At 42.2% G+C, this 20,115-nt stretch overlaps 1 protein-coding gene across 1 annotated transcript in view; it reads right to left on the bottom strand.

Annotated features, from left to right (window-relative positions):
- KIAA1549 (KIAA1549 ortholog) overlaps positions 1–12,496 on the bottom strand; it is a 140,085-nt gene extending 127,589 nt beyond the window's left edge. Inside the window, exon 1 of the mRNA XM_086886289.1 lies at positions 12,246–12,496. Within this exon, the coding sequence (XP_086742415.1) occupies positions 12,246–12,357 (112 nt within the window). The 5' untranslated portion in view covers positions 12,358–12,496. The remainder of the gene's footprint in view (positions 1–12,245) is intronic.
- Between the last annotated feature and the right edge of the window lie 7,619 nt (positions 12,497–20,115).

The raw sequence follows: 20,115 nt of genomic DNA, 5'->3' as shown, positions 1-20,115 counted from the left end.
CATTTGTGTAGCAAAAATCTCCTGGTCTTGTGTATCTATCTGAATAGGCACATTTTATGACAATTCAACATTCCAGACAAACATAAAACATTGATATGAAACAAGGCTGAGCTCAAAAGACTAGCTTTGACTATTATTGCTGTCTTCTAATTAAATATACATAACACCTGCTGTAACGTGTAAAAACAGAGGAAAATCTAGAGGGTTTACTTATTTAAAATAGAAATTTATTGCTTCAAACAGCCCACTTACCAAAACATGATTTTTATTTAGAAATGTGCCATTTTCCATAAACACCAACAGAGAATGGTATGAGAAAGCCTGCAATATTTTTTGGATGACAAATAGACTATTGATATGACTATCAGAGACTACATCATCATAAGTCATACTACTCAACTCAATTACATGGCTACTGAACAATTTCTGCATGAACATGAGTGTTTAATTAAAAACAAAATACACTCAGCATGCCCTTTTCAACTGCTTAATATAAAAAATCTCTTACACATTGAGGAAAACCCCAACCTGTTCCCCCAAGATACTATGAACAGGAGTTTGAGACATGCACAACATTTATTGTGAATAACATATTCCATTGGCTTTGATATCGTCATGAAAGCAAATCAGGGAAAAAAAAAACCAAAAAACAAAAAACCCCAAAACCCTAAATGTTCTTTAAAAATATTTAGGTTTCAAACAAAACCTCTACTTCAATATTTTCCACCTAGCTTGAGACAACAGAGCTCAAATTTAAAGGCTATGTTCTTTAGACTGGATGAGACAGATGAAATTCCTGCCTCAATAGTGTTGAAGCAGTAAAAAGGACAAAGGACACAATAATGCCATTTCTCTCACACTGCAGAAACAAATCAGGAAGCATCAACAAGCTTACGGTCTTACAAAGTTTCCAAGCAAGATGAACCATACTAAAAAGTTAACACAATAAATACACTGCAGGTTTTAGAGACAGTCCAAAGGGAGCTTTAGTCACTGGGGTTTGCCATCCCATGAACTTCACATGGCTCCCTGTTCTTTCCTGACAGACTGTGTTCATGCTCCTTCCCACTGTAGTAAAAGAAATTTCAGGAAGGCACTGTAGAATTACCAAACTCTTATCAGGTTACTGTATGAGGTAGCTCCTGAGGTGAGCACAATAGAAACAGAATTTGAGACAGTGGTTCCAATTAAACTTGGGAGAGCTCATACAGCCAAACACAGATAGTCTTCAACCTTTATGCACTGTTTAGTCATGAAAATAAAGTACCTGATTTAATATTTTCCCTTATCTCCCAAGGGAGGGGGAAGCCCCCAAAACAAACAAACCATAACACACACGTTAATGCATTATAAGCATAACCCAGCACAACATGCCTCAGCCTATATGAGTGTTTCACAAACACCTGCTGTTTTGGGTGGTTGCTTTCCCTGTCTATGACAAACTATACTTAACGTGCACCTGTGCTTTTCACCTGTCCTCCTATAAATAATTCCATCCACAAGAATTTATCCTCACACTGAAGAATCCAAATAGCTGCTATTTTATTCTCAATTTTTCCAGCTCTCTCAAAACCAAAAGCATAAAATCTCAAAATACATTTTCATAAACCCCTAAGTCCACTAAATCATTAGAAATGTAATTTCTGATTATGAGAAGTGAAAGTAGGAGCTGTAAGTATTCACTCAATTCAGCACACTTGGCTTCATGAAGCATATTAAGTCTTGCACCTGCATTTGGAAGATGTAAAATACTTATTTCTGCTTTCAGAAATATCTAGAAAGCTATTTAACATCATATAAACATCTAAGTTTTAGATGTGGCCTCCAAGGCTGATACTATTTAGGAATGAAGGAAAGTACTGGGAAATATTTCTGAAGTATCTTACGTAAGTCACATAGATGTTTTTACTGAATATGTGATCCAACATAAGGCTGCACTCTCTTCTTCAAGGGCTGTTTTATTTCCAAATAGAAAATAGTACAACCATTCTAAATTGTTAGTGCGATTTCACACATTAATAGCATGTTTCAATGATGGCTTTGGCTCGTTAAAAAAATACATCAAAACCATCATTTGAGTGTTATTTTAGAAAAAATCTGAAAAAAAATCTCTTTCAGGTTTCTAGACATGTCTTCACCTAACTGCTCTGCTTAAACTTCATACATGGTAAATATCAGCAGTAAATTCTAAAGAATCATAAGAATACATCAGTACAGAAATTATATTCAGTTTTGTTTCTGAGTTTCTAATACTCCCAGGAGTTAAGAAGATTATACCTTCAAGTGACACCGTCTGCTTGGAATCCAGTCAATTCAAAATGAAATAAACTGGCTTTACTTTCATTTCACATTCCTCAGCTTTCCTAATCTTTCTGACAAATTTTACAGTTTTAAGAATGTGGTTGTGGTAGAAGCAGCAAAGTAACAACTGATAAGAGGCAAACAAAGTAAACAGACTAATACAATTTATTTTCTTGAAACTTCCTTGCTTGTTTTAATATTGGATAAAATATTTCTTGAGAAAACTTTGATTACCATGCTGATAAGCATTTATGTAATTTTTTTAACCAAGCTACTATAAAAAGCACATGCACTCTGAAAAGACAAAGAAAAATGCTATTTTTTTAGTTCTTTCAGAATGGAACAGATTAGATTTACTAAAAATTGCATGTCAATGGCTGGAAGCCCAAAACTGTTTCATCTTTCACCATAAGCACAGGAAGTAAGGTCAATGACAGATTTTAATTGAAAACATCTTCAAACCAGACTTCTGCTCTAGATCAGGATTTTGTTCTGTGACGTGCAATTTCTATCCTAATATATCACACAATTAGTCCCAATTAAGCAGCAGCTTCAGTTTTAAATACAGCCACCACTGGAGAAGTTACCCAACCAGAATCCAGTGTAGCTGACAAACAACCGTCTGTCTCCCATTCAAAAAGTAACCTGATACTAGCCCAGAGGGGTCTGCTACATAAATGCTTGGAGCTTTGTCTCCAAGTAATGCTCAGCTGTATCGTTGTGGCTTTGTGGCTGAGCAGTGCTCACTGCAATCTGCATACATGAGGAGGGATTTATTTACAACAGAATTACCAGCCACAGGAAAAGGTGAGACAGGCTCAACATCTAATCAAGTTACACCCAACTAGAAGAATAAATGCTCTCCCCACCACCCTACTGCATCAAACAACTGCCTTTAAATGAGGAAAGAACTTTAGAGATTCTCCACAAACTAGTTCAATACACTACTTACTAGCTGGGGAGCAAAAAAAAGGGAGATCCTTCTTTTCTTATAAGAATTTGTACCAGTTTAATTTCCTTATTCAGTATCAAAAGATTCAATAACAAATTCAGTCCAAAAGGGTGTGAATTAAGAAAAAAGAGGCTGAAAATAAAATCTGCAAATTGTATCAATAGTACTTAAGAAATAAGATCTTTACCTGTACTATCCTACCTGTCATGTGCATATAGAATTCTCAAATTTATCCCACCAGACATCTGAGAGTTTTCCATTAAAACTGAGGCTGGCTACCCATTTAGATAACTCTCTTCTCCACAGCTCTAAGGCAAGCAAGCAGGGCAGCCACAAAAACCTCTCCAAATCTGGAACATAAAGAAGCCCTCCACTTACCACAAGACTTCGCAACTCAGCCGTCCATTATCGATACCCTAATCTGTATTCCAAATTTCACCCACTCTTACCACAGCTCCAGCCCCAGTGTCATCCCTGCCGTTCCTTATTTCAGTATCCTCCTGACCAAAGTTTGTGTCACCCCTTGTTCTCACCCTGCCACGCCATCCGATTTCAGACAGAGGGCATAAAGACAGCTCCACGCTGCCTTAACCGTCCAGAAAAGCTTTGTCAGAACACACTGCAGAGCTGGGAACTGCACACATCTGAGCCAAGCCCAGCAAACTCACAGCTCTGACCTGGACACTCCTGCTGCTAGGATACCAGGTGAGAGACTCCATGTCTCTCAGCTACTGAAGAACCAAAGCTTTGTCTTCTCCCTTTGACACAGACCCACAGCTGGCAGCACACAGAACATGGCAACTGAAAGATTTATTTGGTCTGGTGCCATTTGTTTGCCCAGTCTCACAACTGTCTTGCATCCCCTTAGGACCTCTTGCTTGCACCATCACTCCCTTTGCTAAGGACGAGGGCAAATCCTACATCCAGTGCCAAGATGAAGAAGCTCCCAGCTTTTCCAACTAGACATTCCACAGAAACAGCAATGAAGTGTTTTGAGCACAATACTGCCTCTCTCTTGTTGCTGCTGAAGATGAATAGATCACACGGACACAGGTCAAGGTGTGGTGAAGAGAAGAGAAAGTTTATTTTTCCTCCCAGGATTTATAGGCTTCTGACCACAGCCAGGGATTGGATGGTCAGGATAACACTTTCCCACTGCACTGGCCATGAGAGATGTCCATCACAAGACGTGTAACAGAAAGAATGTACACATATCTATGTTTACAGTTACTGTCCTGGGAAAGTCCTTAGAAAACTATGTCAGCAAGCTCAGAAGCTGAGTTTTCAGGGCGACACTCTCTATCCCACCTCTGTGACATAAAAATGCTAGTAATAATTCAGTTGATGAATAAAGACATGCAGACTCACATCCATACCACTTGTAGCTGTTGTCAGTGATAATCTGTGCAACGTTCTAAAATGCTTCACAAACTGAACTTGCATGGACAGCAACTTACAAAGTTAGTGTGTTCATCCTGCCTGTTAGTACTATGGATAACAAAGGTACTAACCATTTTGCAAGGACTACAAAATGTTCTCTGAAACCTTAAAAAATGTCAATCCTAAAAATCAACCAACATAAAAACCACAGATCATTTCTTCACTTGATCAGTACACCAAAGTTCTCAGTAATGAATAATATTGTTATTTATTATTTGTAGTATCTCAGATCATTATACAAGCTCATCTGTCAACTCCAGTGATACATTACACTATTGCCCCAAACCATGCAATTCACGGTTTCATTATCCCCACTGTTAAAGAGATCAGCAATTAGAAAACCTGTCTTATCCACTTGAATAAAGTCTTCTTTTCTTACTCAACATAAATAACTATTTATTACACTTTCCTTTATGTTTAATCTTTTATATGTTTGAATAAAGTCCTGTGCACCTGGCATTTTTTCTAGATTAGATGGTCAGTCCCAACAGTTCTGCCAAGGCAGCTGTCTCTAGTAGCCTGTCTCTTCCTTGAAGGACAAGGCCCTTTTTACTAGGCACATTCCAGCTGGAGCTCTTCTGCTACTGAAGAAAATAAATGAGTTAAATACACAAGATATGCCCAAGTTCAAAACCAAAGTGTTCACGAGGTCCAGCACCACGGTGATCCTGTTGAATCCCATTCTATCCACAATCCCTAATAAACACCAGGCCCCTTAATACAACACTACTGCATTGTCTAGTCCCCATCCTAGAGCTATGCAGGTTTTCAAGTCCTTCAGTATGACACTACTATGCATGCTTCTTACTGAAAAGCATGGATTTCAGGCCCTTGATTTACTGTGTTTCCACCATTTCTTTCTCCTCTTCCCCTTACTTGCGGGTGAATTTTAGCCCCTTATCTATTTCAAACCACAAGTCCTGACATGCTGTCTTGATTAGATGGCTAAAGCCAAATCAAAATTCTATACAGGATATTAATTCATAAAAGAGTAGCCTCTCTAAATCAGAGGGGAGAATGGAAAAGGACTAAAAGGATTAGAAAAGAGTTTGCAGATTAAGAGCAAACAGGCAAGGGATGTAAACTGAAACTGCTAAAACTCAAAGTGAGCAAACATCAGTAACCATGACTTCTTGTAAAGAATATTTGATTTATAAAAAAACCTCAACATCAAAATCCTACTGCACTTTGATACAGCATAGTGCATCTTCCTACCTCTAAAGCTAGTTCACTCACTAAAAAAGTCTTAATATGGTAAATACATCATGTTACACCACCATTGTTACTTTCTATTTGCTTACAACTAGCGTATTTCTTACACTTGTTTTCTGTAGAGTCAAGTTCTGCAGACTGGTTTATCATCTAATGGATCTTTACTGTTCTCCAGACAAAAGTTTGGTTTTCTGATCAACTTTTTTGCTCACTGTTATCGCATCTGGACATTCCTTAGGATCTTGAAAATCCAGTGAGGAACTGCATCTAAGAAATCACATTTTACAAATGGTGAAACTAAGGAATAAGGTCAAATTCTGAGAGCCTAATTTGAAACATTAATCAGTACTTAGAATTTCAGACACAACATCTATTTAAGAACAGCTTCCCCTGACTTCTTTGGCAGCTGGAAGCACTCAGCATTTCTGCAACACAGATCCCAGAGGTCTGACATCCAGTAAATGTGGAACACACACAGCTAGTAACCACCTGTGGGAAGCTTGGTTTAAGCAACTTGAGCATCACTGAAACTGCAACAGCAACACAACTCAATTGTCTAGGACAGCATTTAATTACATTAACAGTGAAACCTTTACTCAAACTCCCCTGTCCCTCCCTTCATGTCACACCTTCAAACATCTGCTACAAGAGTCCTGCAGATAACTTCTTCATTTGCTATCCAGCTCCCCATTTTTCCCCCAGAGCAGGATCAGTCACTGAGCAAAACAAAGGTCTTTTCTGTAGGTAGGTGTGTGCATATGCAGATAGTTAGATGCAGGTGCCTCTACAGCTATAAATATTGCCTACATGGATACACACTTTGTGGCCACATGAGCACAGCTGTACAACAGCTTACAGGTATAGAAGTTTAAAACCCTGTGTGTTAATAGGTTATTTTAATGTCAATATTTCCAACTTGCTGATTTTTTGCCTCTGCAGTTTTCATAAGCCGTTACAATTTCTGTGGAGGATTTTTTTCAGTTCTTAAAACAAACTTAGAAAAACACTTCTGTCACAAGGCTGATTCATGCACATTCATGAACTGTTCCAAGGAGCAGCAGCAGATTATCATGCTTCTGGCTAAGAGGGAAAAAGGACCAACACTGAAGCCCTGAATTCTGTGCCAGATTCTGAACGAAGTGTCCCAGAGCAGCAGGCACACATTTTCCCATTCCTAAATTACAAGCTTGATGCTTTTGGTCACATCTCCTCCAGTCTTGTCCCAGTACCTTGTCTTCCCCACTTCTGATTCATCCTTTCAACACTATTTTTTTGATGCTTATTTTCCTTTTTTAAACCGAGTCCATCTGTGTTTCCCAGTGCTCTTATCCTACTAGCAGACTGCATTGCTTGCTTCATCTAGGATTAATTTCTGCATTGCAGCTTCCCTCATCTACAGACCTATTTCACACTCCTGATCTACTGTCCTGCATCCTACTCTTTGTGCCCTGCCAGTTCCAGTTTCTTTCATCTGACAAACCCTCTTGCGGTTTGTGCCTCTTCTCCTCCTACAACTTCCAGGTTTCTGGACGTATCACATCAACAAGCAGAAGAGTGACTGGAAAGATTCTCAGACCCTTACTCCAAACTAAAGCTAAGTCCCATGTTGGCTACCTTCTAAAGCCATCTTTCTGTTTGCCCTCTTGGTCCTGATGCAATCAAAGACCACCACACAACAGTGCACCAGAAGACAGATGCCGAAGACACCCTAAAGGAAGTAAAGCATTACAGAGCAGACACACGTCTTTAAACACACAGCAGGCAGGGGCCCAGCTCTCAGTCCTGAAGCTCAATCCAGTCACACTTCTAGAGCAGTTTAGATAGATATTCACAGCAAAGTCCAATCTTTCACGTAACATTTTGGGCTATGGAAGAGTGCTGAGTACATCTGCCCAGGCAACACACATACATCTGGTCAGTGCTGACAGGTAGATGGGGTCCCACAAGAATAGGCCATATTCAAGCTTCAGCTGACAAAAAAAGAAGTCATCTTCTCTATCACAGCCATGTTTATATAATTCATTATCATTATATTCATTATAATTCAGTCATTACAAGCTTTCAAAAAAGAAAAATCACTTTCAAAGCTGGAGTGGACAAAACATCCCCTTCAGAGCAGACACAATCCAGCAAAGTTTAACTGCATGCTCCAAAGCATAAGGGTATTAAAGTTGTTCAGAAAAGAAGCTGGCAGAACTCAAAGCAGAAGCCATTGTTTTCCTATTGCCTCAAGATCAGAAGTAGCTGAATTCTTTTAACTAGTATTTTGCAAAGAAGAAAAAGCTTCAGCCCATAGCTAAATGCATACTTCACAGAATTTCAATTGAAATATTTAAGTTTGTTCTCAACTCCACTGCAAAGCAGAAATATTTCTTAGACACTTCTTGTAACATCTTACAGCTTAAGTAAGATCTAGCACAATCAGGCCCATTTTCCAATATTTATTTAGGAATTTTACATGCCATTAATTACACTGAGGAATGAGTGATGTGAGTACTGATGGTCAATTTTATTTTTTTTTCCCTGATCTCACAGGAAAGTGTTAGGAAAAAAGTTAGACAACACTAATGCATTGCTCTTACAAAAGGTTTTCCCTTAGTCTTCTAAAACAGCCGTCTCCAGTAACATCAACAGCTGAAAACAGTACATGTAGGGAGTATCAACCAAATTTGTTATTGAGCTCATGTGTGTTTGGCAATCACTGCAGAAAAGCATAGAAATTTATGACTTTTCAAGATAGATAGAAAGGCATCATATCACTTAACTCCAGAGTGAAAAACTGCCCACACTTACAAGGACTCCATGAGAACAGGATTTTTGTACATTAAGCAAAGCAGAAATTGTCTGCATAATAAAGTTTATTTAATGCTACTGTTTTACTAAACTATGGGATTCTAAGACAAGATTTAAAAGATAACCATTTCCTTGCAGCTTTTTTTCCTTATACTCAGGCTCCCAGGACACACTGAAATTAATAACTCTTACGCAATTAGCATTCATCATGCTGTATGCCACAACAGGCCAGGCTGGAGAGACACTGGTACTTAAGGACATCATCCATAATAACTCTTACACAACCAGTGTTATTCATACTGTCTGCCACAATGGGCAGAGCTGGAGACTCTCTGGTAGTTTAGGACATCAGCCACAAACAGATTTACTTTCAAATGAAGGAAAGGCAAGTCTCCCACAGCTGAAGTGAGACTGTATTATTAAGAAGTCTTTTCTGCTTCCTTTCTCTCCCAAGCAACTCCCACACATGCACATGCATTCTGAACTGACAAGCAAGAACTGGGATTTCAGAACCCGCCATTTACTTCAATCACCAGCTTCCCAAGACTTCTTGGAAAGGATTTGTGCTGCAGCAAGAGTCAGTGCTCTTTAATGTGCCCATTTCCTGAAATCTATCACCTAAGGTAGGTCAAAACTGTTAAAGCCTGCTTTGCTGAAGTCATGCTGTATTTCAAGTCCCAGCCCTCTCTGAGAAGTCTAAGACCTTGCTTCACAAAAAGCATTCACAAGCAGACACCATTGAACAATAAGCTGCACTGTCCACTAGCTTTTTTAGCATTCTTACTTCTTGAAAGAACATGCAAACAAAAAACACATTTCCTCTGGCAGGACTACAAGAGTAGCTTGTAGACACGAGGCTGACATAAATAAAGCTAGCACAGCATAGAAAACAGTCATAAAGAGAATCCTCCAACCATATGGGTCTTCTGTAAAAATGAACTGGAAGCAAGCTTGACAAGCTCAACTGGCCACAAGAGACACGATGCCAACTCAAGTGTTTGCAACAGACTAATGCAATTAAGTTGAATAAACAATATCCTGCAACTGTCCCATAAGACAGCTACATCTGATTCCCTGCCTGACCTCCACAACTTGCCTTTGGTCCCTGAGTCTCTGAGGAGACTCACTGCAGTCTTTTCAGAGTCCACAACACAAAGTTCTCGCCCCTCTCATGAAAACACCACAGTGAGACAAGATAAATCCTGATTGTCAGTGCGGGAGTTGCACAGATTGTGCAATGGAACAGAAGCAAAAACACAGCCTGTGCTGAGCAGCAAGACATTCAAATAGCCTGACCAAGGCCCTGCATCACTGAGGTGCTCAAAAGCAAAACTACCTTTAGCACTCTGGCAGTCCAACCACATACTACGAGTTCAGCATCTGCTTAACTGGGGAAGCTGAAGCCCTGATTCAGCAACATGTGACTTTCGTGGGAGCTGGATAAAGCATTCCAAAACCCAAGCTGTTTAACTACAAAATTTTCTTAAGTATTGTCTTTGCTATATCAACTGCAAGTAAGCGGCCATTTGACTCTTACTGTATGTTTCTTCTGTGTAACTCAGAGCTGTAGGAGTTTGCTGCTGCTGTCCCTAGACTGGTAAAGACCATATGGCACTGAAAGGCAAATGAACTGCACCCTAGAGAGATTTACAGGAGTTGTAAATCTGTTGATCAGTTAACTGAATGCTGCCCAAATCGACAGCATTTGGTCAGTACACAGCTCTTCTGTTTCACACCACCCATTACACCATCAAAACACTTCAAGACTAAAGACAAGATTCTGATAAAGACTGTTTTCTAAACCTTACGGGCCCCAGACAGAAAAATCAGACTCCCGTCTTGCTTTTAAATAAAGCATTTCACCTCAACAAAAAGGAATAAAACATCCCTGTTCTCTTCAACCTGCAAACTTTAAATCTCTGCAATCAATGGACCATTTCTGAGATGCCAATAAAAAAGCATCCTCTGAAGATCGAGTTTACTCTTAGTATCCTCAAGTTCACTGCACGTGATTCACATGCCCAGTGGAAACTGAAAACATAGAGGACTCTCAAATCAAAACAGCTTAAAGGTTCCTGCCCTAGACTGAGCAGGAAAGCATCGCTTTGGGCAAGATCTGTTGTCTCTGAGTACGCTCTTCCAGCAGCTCAAACACTGGCTGAGTTACATAATATTTCTACTGCTGTTTTTAAGTTATACAAGCATGCACAATAATCACACAAATGTTTACAGAAACTCACAGCCATGTTTAATTAAAAGCTACTATGTATCAGAAACAAACAAGAGCCTTCACTGACTTACTATTAAAGCACAGAAGAAACCCAGCCATTCTCAGAGGCAGAAAAACGCAAGTAAATTTCCAACTTAGGAACCTAGTGCTTTGCCTTCTACTTGTATGCAAAACCTAATCTATGTAAGAAAAAATCACTTGAGTTTACTGTGAACTATCAATTTTCACACAGCCTGGAATGGAACATCTCTTGCAGGCTACGATGGGAGCTGGAGGAGAGCGTAACTTCCCTGAAAAAAGCTTACTAGTTACCTCCAAAACACAAACTATTTTCTGAAGGGGAATAAAGGATTATTATAAAGAGATAAGCATGTTTTATAACACCAAGGGTTCTTAAGCACCCAACAATAATCACCACAATTCCTGTGTTTGAACAAAAGAGTCAACACAAGTTGGTCCACTTCATGAAACAGGTTGCTGCAGGCTCTTATCACTTCTTGCCACTTATCAACAACTTTCTGATGTTGATTAAAATGTATTATTTTATACCTATTATCTACCAACAGGAAAACTTAATCACAGCAAAACTGTATTTTTCCTTGAAATTATAGTTGTTACGATTATAAGTATTAAAGATGAGCCAAGAAGTGCTATGGGACCAGAACCAAATGAGATATTTTTGTGATTAAACTGTATGCTTAACTACAGACTAATTTTGATACCTAGAGCCACAAGAGAAAAGACGAGAGGAAAAAAAAAGGGTCACCGATTCATGGTTTTTCAGAAACACCTACTGAATACACCAGCCTCTGAAGCCCGAGCCGTTCTCTCCACACACACGTCACGCCACGACGGTGCTTAGAAAGTCGTACCGAGCTTTTTGAGAGGCTCCGAATGCCTCCTCACTCGAAAGGTGAAGGAGAGCCAGGCTGCCCCGTGCGTGCCCCGCAGGTGCTACCGCAGCCCGACACGGGGCACCTCCAGACGCCCCGGGCGCTGAGGCCACAACGCGGGGCGGCCCCTGCCAGGCACAGGACACCCTACTAGCCCGAAACGCCGGGTGCCCCCTTTGTTCCCGCACCGCTTCTCCGTTTCTCTTTCCCGGGTCGGGTCCCAGCCCCTGAGCCTGGGGCTGCCGCGGCCCCGCACCGGAGCGTCCGCGGTCTGGCTGCGAACAATGCGCGCCTTTTCTGGCGGAGCGCCGCGCCGGCCCCCGCCCGCCGGCACCGCCGCATTGTTACCGGCGCTGCCGCCCCCCGCTCCCGGCACGGCCCCGGCCCCGCACACCTGCCCCCCGGGCCCTCTTTGTTCCCTTACCTGCGGCGGGAGAGCCCCGCAGCGTCGGCACGGCGAGCAGCAGCGGCAGCAGGGCGGGCAGCGCCGGCCGCCACCGCGACGCGGCCACCACGAAGCGTGTCATCCCCTCCATGGCACGGCACGGCCCGGCCCGGCGTCAAGTCATCGCGGCGGCCCCCGCGTCCCCCCCGCGGGGGGCTGGAAGGGCTGGGCGGGCTCGGCGGCTCCTCCCGGCCGCATCCACCGCCGGCGGGGCTGGGACGCCCGCGGACGGGAGGCCGCCGCAGCACCCACCCTTCCCCACGCCCACCCCGTGGGGAGCGTTCACGGGGGTAGCGCCGCGGCGCCTCCCAAGAGCGGCGGTGCGGGGGCGAGCGGTGCGGCTCGGCGCCCGGAGGGCAGGCGGAGGGGAAGTCCTCGCACTGCGGGGTTAGCGGGGCTCCTCGGCGGGGCGGCTACGGCCCTTCACGTGTGAGAAGGCGGCCGTGGCGGCAGCCCGGACGCGGCACCCGCTCGCTCCCCGCCCGCCGGCGACGCGCTGCCCCCGGCGGAACCCGGCGCGCGGCGGCGCGCACAGCCGGCCCGCCCGCCACCTGCGCGCTCCCGGCCGCGTCTGCGCGGGGGCGCGCCCGGCCCGCCCCCTCCGCCGGGGCTGTGGGGAGCGGAGGGCGGGGCGGCTGCGGCTCCGCCCGGCGCCTCCCGCCCGCCGCGCCCCGGGACGGCGTCGGGAAGTGCCCTGAGGCGGCTGCTGGCTGCCGCTACCTTCTCCGGGAGCCGGGATGCCCTGGGCCCGCCGCTCCCTGACTGCGCTCGCCCCGTGGCGCAGCGAGGTTGGGAAGCTGGGAGTCCCGTCCGTCAGCCCTCAGGGCAGGCTGAGTGCTGCCTGGGGTCTGCCCCCGGGCTGTTCACGGCGTTTTGAGAGCTGAAACAGTAACAGACGTCCCAGCGGGAAGAGGGAAGGCTCAGCATTCAGGGTAGGGCTATGTGGCACGACCTCCCTGCTGCGTTAGTGTTGCTCCAGGAGGTTGCGAACATAAGCACAAGGAAACCTTTCACCACAGGGTTTGTCCTGCGCCCTGCCCTCCTCAGGGGCAGGGATGAGTCCAGCAGTCGTAGAGCCACAGAATATTCTGAGCTGGGAGGGGAACCTTGTCCAAACACTTCTTCAGCTCTTTCTTTTTTGCTGTGACCACTTCCCTGGTGAGCCTGTTCCATTGTATAACCTTCCTTCTGGAGGAAGAACCTTCCTAATATCCTGGCCAGACCTCCCCGATGCAGCTTCAGGCCATTCCCTCGGGTTCTGTCACTGGTCACCAGAGAGAAATCAGTGCCTGCCACTCCGTTTCCCCCCACAAGGCAGGTGTAGTGTGCTATGAGGTCTCCTCTCAGTCTCCTCCAGGCTGAACTGACCAAGCAACCTCAGCTGCTCCTTGTATGGCTTCCTCTCAAGGCCCTTCACCATATTCATGGCCCTCCTTTGGATGATTTCTAATAGTTTTAGATCCTTTGTTATTATTGTGGTAACCAAAACTGCACACAGGACTCAAGGTGAGGTTGCAGCAGCGCAGAGCAGAGCAATTATCTCCCTCGACTGGCCAGAGATGCCGTGCTGGCTCCATCCCAGGACATGGATGGCCCTTTTGGCTGGCAGGGCACGCAGGCACTAAGGAGCACCGGTGACAGCTGGGAGAAGATCGCACTACAGATTAGACCTGGGCACACGTATTTTTCAGCTGCACTCACAATTAACCAGGGTATCAGTTCATCGGAAACACATCCATTGCAACAGAAACGACTGACTCCCAGAAAGGGATGGAAGGAGAAAAGGATTCATTCTGTTGACATACACAAGTAAAACAATAAGCGATACCTGTACCTCACACAATGAATATCACATGGTAGTATCACTCAGACAGCAAAGGAAAATAAAGCATGGCGAGTCCTTGGCAATGGAAATTCTAGCACAAGACCTATATTTTCAATATAAAAGTTGTTCTTGGTCAGCAAGATAAAATTTTCTTTTAATTTGTACAGTGGAGAGGCATTTCATAGACTATATAATGGATATATCTTCAATCTAAATTAAACATCTAAGGCATAAAATCCCATGCAAATATGTTAAACGTTGGAAAAAGAAGATCACAGTAGGACAAAACCCCCTCCATCCCATAGCTTTTGAAACATCTAATAGAAAACTGAATGCAGAAAAACCTGCATCACGCCACCTTTTTTCCTTTTCATCTGAGCAAATAAAAAAATCAGGGCCTGAGGATTGCTTCTGTTGCAATAAATTGCTGATAGACAGAAGAATGTCTTTGATATTCCTTTTAATTTACTAAAACCAGAACCCATTAGGACATAATTTTTTTTCTTTGCTAGTTGCCAGTCCCTGAAAGCAGCTCAGCTCAAAAGAGCACTCTAGTCTTTTGTTATAATTACATAGCCACCATTTGTGGCCATCTCTTTCAGTTACTCTTGTCCTTCCTGACCTCTCCTGCAAATCTGCAGTGCAAACTAAACCATAGCCTCCAAAAGCTTACAAAACTCCACATCATTCCAATATGATTTCATTGTAAGCAGTTGTGTGCATGCATGTTTGGCATTGGAGCATGCAGTCACATACTCTTTCTGTTTGCAAAATGTGGTTTTCTTTCTCTTTTAATAAGCTAGCCCTCAGTAAGTGAACAGGAATCTGTCTCTCCTTCAGATTCTGTGAGAGTTTTGGCAGTTAAAACCCTGAAAACGCTTAATTACAAAACATATTTCCGACCCTGCCTATCATCTTCACCTATAGATACCACATTTCATTGTTGTCCTAACAGTGCCTCTAGTAACAAAGCATATAAGGCTGCCTTTAGTACATTTTATATTGCCTGTAGATAAATTTTTTCACCAAGATCCAAAGGTAACTTTCTAGACTAAAGTGTGAGACTTCTCTCACATTTCTAATATGTCATCCATAATTAAATACTCTGCAACCGCTAACTCATTCACTGTTTCACCTAATACGATTTCCTGCTCCAGTTCCCAGAGTTCAGTTCATGAAAATAATCTCCTTGTCTCGTGTTTGGGTTCTTGTTTCCCAGTTTCTGTGTCTTTTGAGACCAAACTGGTATTTATGTTACTTTCCTGCTTCCTGGGCCAACTTAAGGACCGTCACATTCCATCACATATTCTCTATTCCCTTGCAATTTCACATGTTCCACCAGACACCTCCAAATTAATGTCCTGATGTTAAACAATAAACAGCATTGAATGAGGAGCTGTGAGGTGGTTACCTGTTATGCTACAGTTCATCCTCTGGTTAATCTGCTGTTTCCCAGAAGGTGTGAAGAATTTTCACCTAATCTCAGGTGATCCTCTGTCCTGCTTAGCCTCTTCTTTCACCAGAGCCATACCTTGGGACAATGCATTTGCAGTTGTAGGTCCCACTCCTCTTAGTAATTACGTTAACTTTAGGGGTTTTATACTGTTGTTTAGGTTCTCTAATTTTTTGCAGGCCTAGCCCCTCCTTTTTCCTGGAAAGCCACATCAGTTGTGTCAACCTGATTGACATTTACTTCACCCATTTGTCTTGATGGACCAGGGCAGGATTTATGCCTATGAACTTGTCATCTTTGCAGTAGCTGACTCCCACCACCAACTACCTTCTCTCTCTCTCTCATCTCCTTTTCACCTATTGCAGATGCACAGATAAAAGGTGCTACAGAATAACCAGCAAGAACTTCACATGGGTATCCCTTGTTTAGGTGACATGCTGGGATTTGTGGTGGAGGCTGTGTTTGTCCTTTCCCTTTGGAACAGCAAAAAAACCAAACCCAAAACACCTTACATGCTTCTAACAAGTATCTTAAGTCAAGAATGACAGTGAATTATATCAATGTAAACAAAACAAACACAATTCCCAAAGACCTATAGAACACTTCATATTCCACTAAAACAGAAGTCTGAAATAATAAGTCACATTTTTTTAGGATATTAGTACAGACCAGAAATAGTGGAACTTTGCAAACTCACAAAGTGAAAGCAGCTATAATTTTAACTAAGTTTTATACTGCAGCTTGCAAATGCATTTATGATAAGAAGTAACTGACTTGGAAGGTGAGAAATTCTTTCCTGTGGTATCCTGCTGTGATCCATGGTGATATGGAGCAAAATATGAGACATCCTGCTCAAGGGGAGAGCAGAAGCAATCTTTTCTAACAGTGTGACTTGCAAGGGTTATTTACTTACTGCTGAATGACTTCCCATTGCACATTCACCAGGAAGCTTTTGACATTACTGAGCTTTCCACTACAGCGACGGCTACTCTGATTTATCACTGGGTCAAGGCTGAGGATGCAAAAAAAAAATCAAAGGCTGTGCAAAGTATGATTAGATTAATGATGACAGGTTTCACCTGGAAACTGAGAGTTTGTTTTGTGAAGGATGTAAGGGGGGAAAAGAAACTCACAACATTTTGGATAGGAACCTCAGAAGTGAATACACACAGGGGGACATTCATCCCCAGCTGCATCCTCAGCTGTAGAAATGTGCACCCACACTGCAATGATAGAAACAATAGCGTACTAGGAAGGCTCTTCTTGGAAGTGGTCACTTCTTGGAAGTGCTCACTTCTTCTTGTTGACTAGGTTTTGCTGGAAAGAAAGGTGTGAAATTAGATCCTCTTGCCTGGAAGCACTTTCTAATCACCTTGATTCTTGTGGCAAGCATAATACCCAAATCCAGAAACAGAATTCTCAAAATTGCACATCAGAACCCTGGTTCAGAGACACTGAAGTGAATCAGAAATCATCAACATTATTTCCAGTGGATCCAGACAACTGCCCAGTAATTTAACTTCCAGTTATTTCTAGCTGGGGACTCAGTGACCAGAACTATTGCTGATATACTTTCCTTCTGTGAACAATATTTGTGTAAAAAAAAATAGGTGTTTTTTTTTTATCTCTTGCTCTTTTGCTGCTGCTGGAATTTGTGCAGCAATAGATTTTTGTGAATGTTTCCAATTTACTGAATTACCCATTAAAAAAAATAATTGAGGGCAGTTCTAGCCTGGTTTTGTGAAGACCATCTGACAGTTTGTTGGACTTTTCCAACACTCTCAGACATCTAGTTTTCTTACCAACACTTCTGTTTAAGGAGCAGAAAATGCTTTTCTTAATTAATGTTTTTTCTTTCACTCTCTACAAAGCTGTGTGCCATGGAAAGTTGCATGGTATGTGATATAAAAAAGACTCAAACCATTCAGAGAACAATACAGTTCAGTCTTATTGTGCTCTTACATTCTATTTCTGAATTCTCACACATTGCTTGATGCAAACCTGTGTTCTGGGTTACTTCTGCCCTGCTCCTTTTAACTAGCTGAGGAAGTACAGTAGCAGCAGCTGCTGGCACAAGAAGAGAAAAACGCTGACTTAAAAACAGATTTGTTTTATTCTAGAAAGTCCAATGAAAGTAGTAGAAAGTATTTTTTCTAGGTTAGAAAGTGAAAGGAAAAAACCCAGGCTTTATAAGGGTATCAATGTTTGTATCCCAGTAGCTCAACAAGACTCTCCTGTATAGTCTCATGTTGGAACAGTGTAAGAAGCAATATTGGGAACTGGCACCAGAAATGCCCATACAAATACCAGTAGCAAATACCAGATTCTGCCTGTGTTAAAAGTAAAAAGGCAAGAGATGCATGTGTGCTGTTTTCAATCCTGAGCTTCTAAGCAGGAGAAATACACAAATATACAGAGATAACTCTGAGAAATAGCCTTTCATTTTAAAAAAAGTAGGTGTCTAACAAATGGCTTTCTTTCATATTTTCCACTACAAATTTCATTGAGACATTAGAGAGAGTGCCCAAGTAGATCTCTGTTTTCTGACAGGCTCATCATCTTCTTCCAGATACTCCAGGCTGTCTATTTAATCAAGTGCCTGAACCCCTGGCATTGGGTTTGCAACACACCTCTGATATACGGCTTCATACTCCTCCTAAGATTGGTTACTCTGATTGCCTTCTCTGACTCCCTCACTTTCACTTCCTACCAAAACCTCAAAATCTCAAATTCACATCTCTTCAGTTTCAGAGAAAATACATTACAGTAACGGGCTTAGTGTTCCTCCAGTAGAGTTGTGTAGCTCTCTGAACTGTTGGTCTTTTTTCCTTCATACCTTCAACCAGCCTCATCCTTAACTATCCTATTTTGTTCATAATCTATCATTTTGTAAAACATAGACACACCATATTCAGAGATTATTGCACCACAGATATATTTTGCTGTGTCAAATCATCCTTCATTCTTATTCACTGCAACTATGCAAATAATTCCATCTCTCCTTAGCTAACTTCCCCTGTTTAAAATAACACTGTAATAACAACAATGCTATAGCATTGATCATAGCAGCAATTAGATTACTTTACTGTGTTATGAAATGACACACACATAAAAAAGAGCAAGCCAGATCTTTTCTGTTGTAACTCTGGAACATAAGAAAAGTAATTTTCAACTACAGTGAATTTACTATAAAATATCCTTGGTAACCCCATTTTAAAGAGTGCTCACTGAAAAGGTCACTTACACGTATATTCATTAAGCTCCTCCCACAGAAGAGAATAAATAAACCTTTCTGTCACTTTATGCAATGTCAATAAATACTTCTAAAAAATACCCAGACTTTGCAAAATCTTCCCCCACATCTGTTTCTAGTCATCACTTCGTAATTCAGGATATATTTCCCATCCCATTCCAGAAACCATTTGAACTTCATATGAAAGACAAGGCTTTCTGCTGTCTGGCCCAGATAGAGTTTATACCAGAGATTAATCAAATGCTATCCTAATTTATATAATGAACGAGGCAGATCAGTAAGTTTTGCTAGAGTCAAGGATCAGTGTCTTTTGGAAAGTAAGAATAACTAAAACAGGCAATCAGTGGATGCTTTGCCTGATTTTAGCAGGAACAGCTGGAAGAAACACTTTCAAAATCTTGTCCATGGCATTCCCCTCTAGTGAGCTTTTGCACCTGCTGACAGATGCTGCTGGCTTGATCTTCCTAAGAGAAATGCTTTAGCAGCCCTTTTCCCTTCCCTCAAATCTACTTTGGTTTCCTACTGTTGATGGTTTCTGGTCCCTTTAAAGTTATAACCCCAGGCTCCCTCCCATTCAATAGCTGTCACACAATACCTATGCTTTTGTTCTCTACTCTTTTTTCTTTGTTCACATTCATCTTCCTACAGTTTTCCTACCTTTATACCACCCTAAAGACCTTTTCTCCCCATGTTGCTTTACCACCTTTCAGTGAAATGTCACCATCCAAATCTTTGTTAAGCAAGAAACTTACTTTCTATTACTATACTTGAGATCCAAATTCTGTAATTTCTAAATCCTGTTTCACATTATTTGCTTTGGCAGCATTGTCCCCCACTGAACACCCTTGGTTAGCATTGAACACTGCAAGTCGGGGTGATGTGCAACTCCTTGATACGTTCATTACCTTTTTCCTTTTCCAAAAGTAGTGCTTACAAACCCTGCCTGCAAACCACGACCCCTTTGTATCAAATTCAACAGACACAGAGCAGTGTGAGCCAGAAAAGATGGTCCTTGTCTCTCTCTCTATTAAACACCCGGAGTACAAATCCCAGTTTTGGAGCTGGCTCATTCAGCTTTGCCTCAGGGATATTTGCACCATGGTGTGTCACAGTGCAGCTGTGCCCTAAGTAAACTTTAAAACACCATTGTACAGACTTGTGGCAGGCAGGCATAATAGAGAGGCATAAAACACTTGAAAAGCCTTAATCATCAAGAAAAATAAGAGTTTGTTAAGGACAATGTTTGAAAGAGAAATAATTTAATCCAAAAAAGGCAGACCTGAGTCAGAACCTCCAGGCAAAATACTGTCAGTGGGAT

The sequence above is a fragment of the Cyanistes caeruleus genome, chromosome 4 (genome assembly GCF_971803275.1).
Source record: "Cyanistes caeruleus chromosome 4, bCyaCae1.hap1.1, whole genome shotgun sequence".
In the NCBI taxonomy this organism is placed as follows: Eukaryota; Metazoa; Chordata; class Aves; order Passeriformes; family Paridae; genus Cyanistes; species Cyanistes caeruleus.
This window is presented reverse-complemented; position numbering and strand designations above follow the sequence as displayed.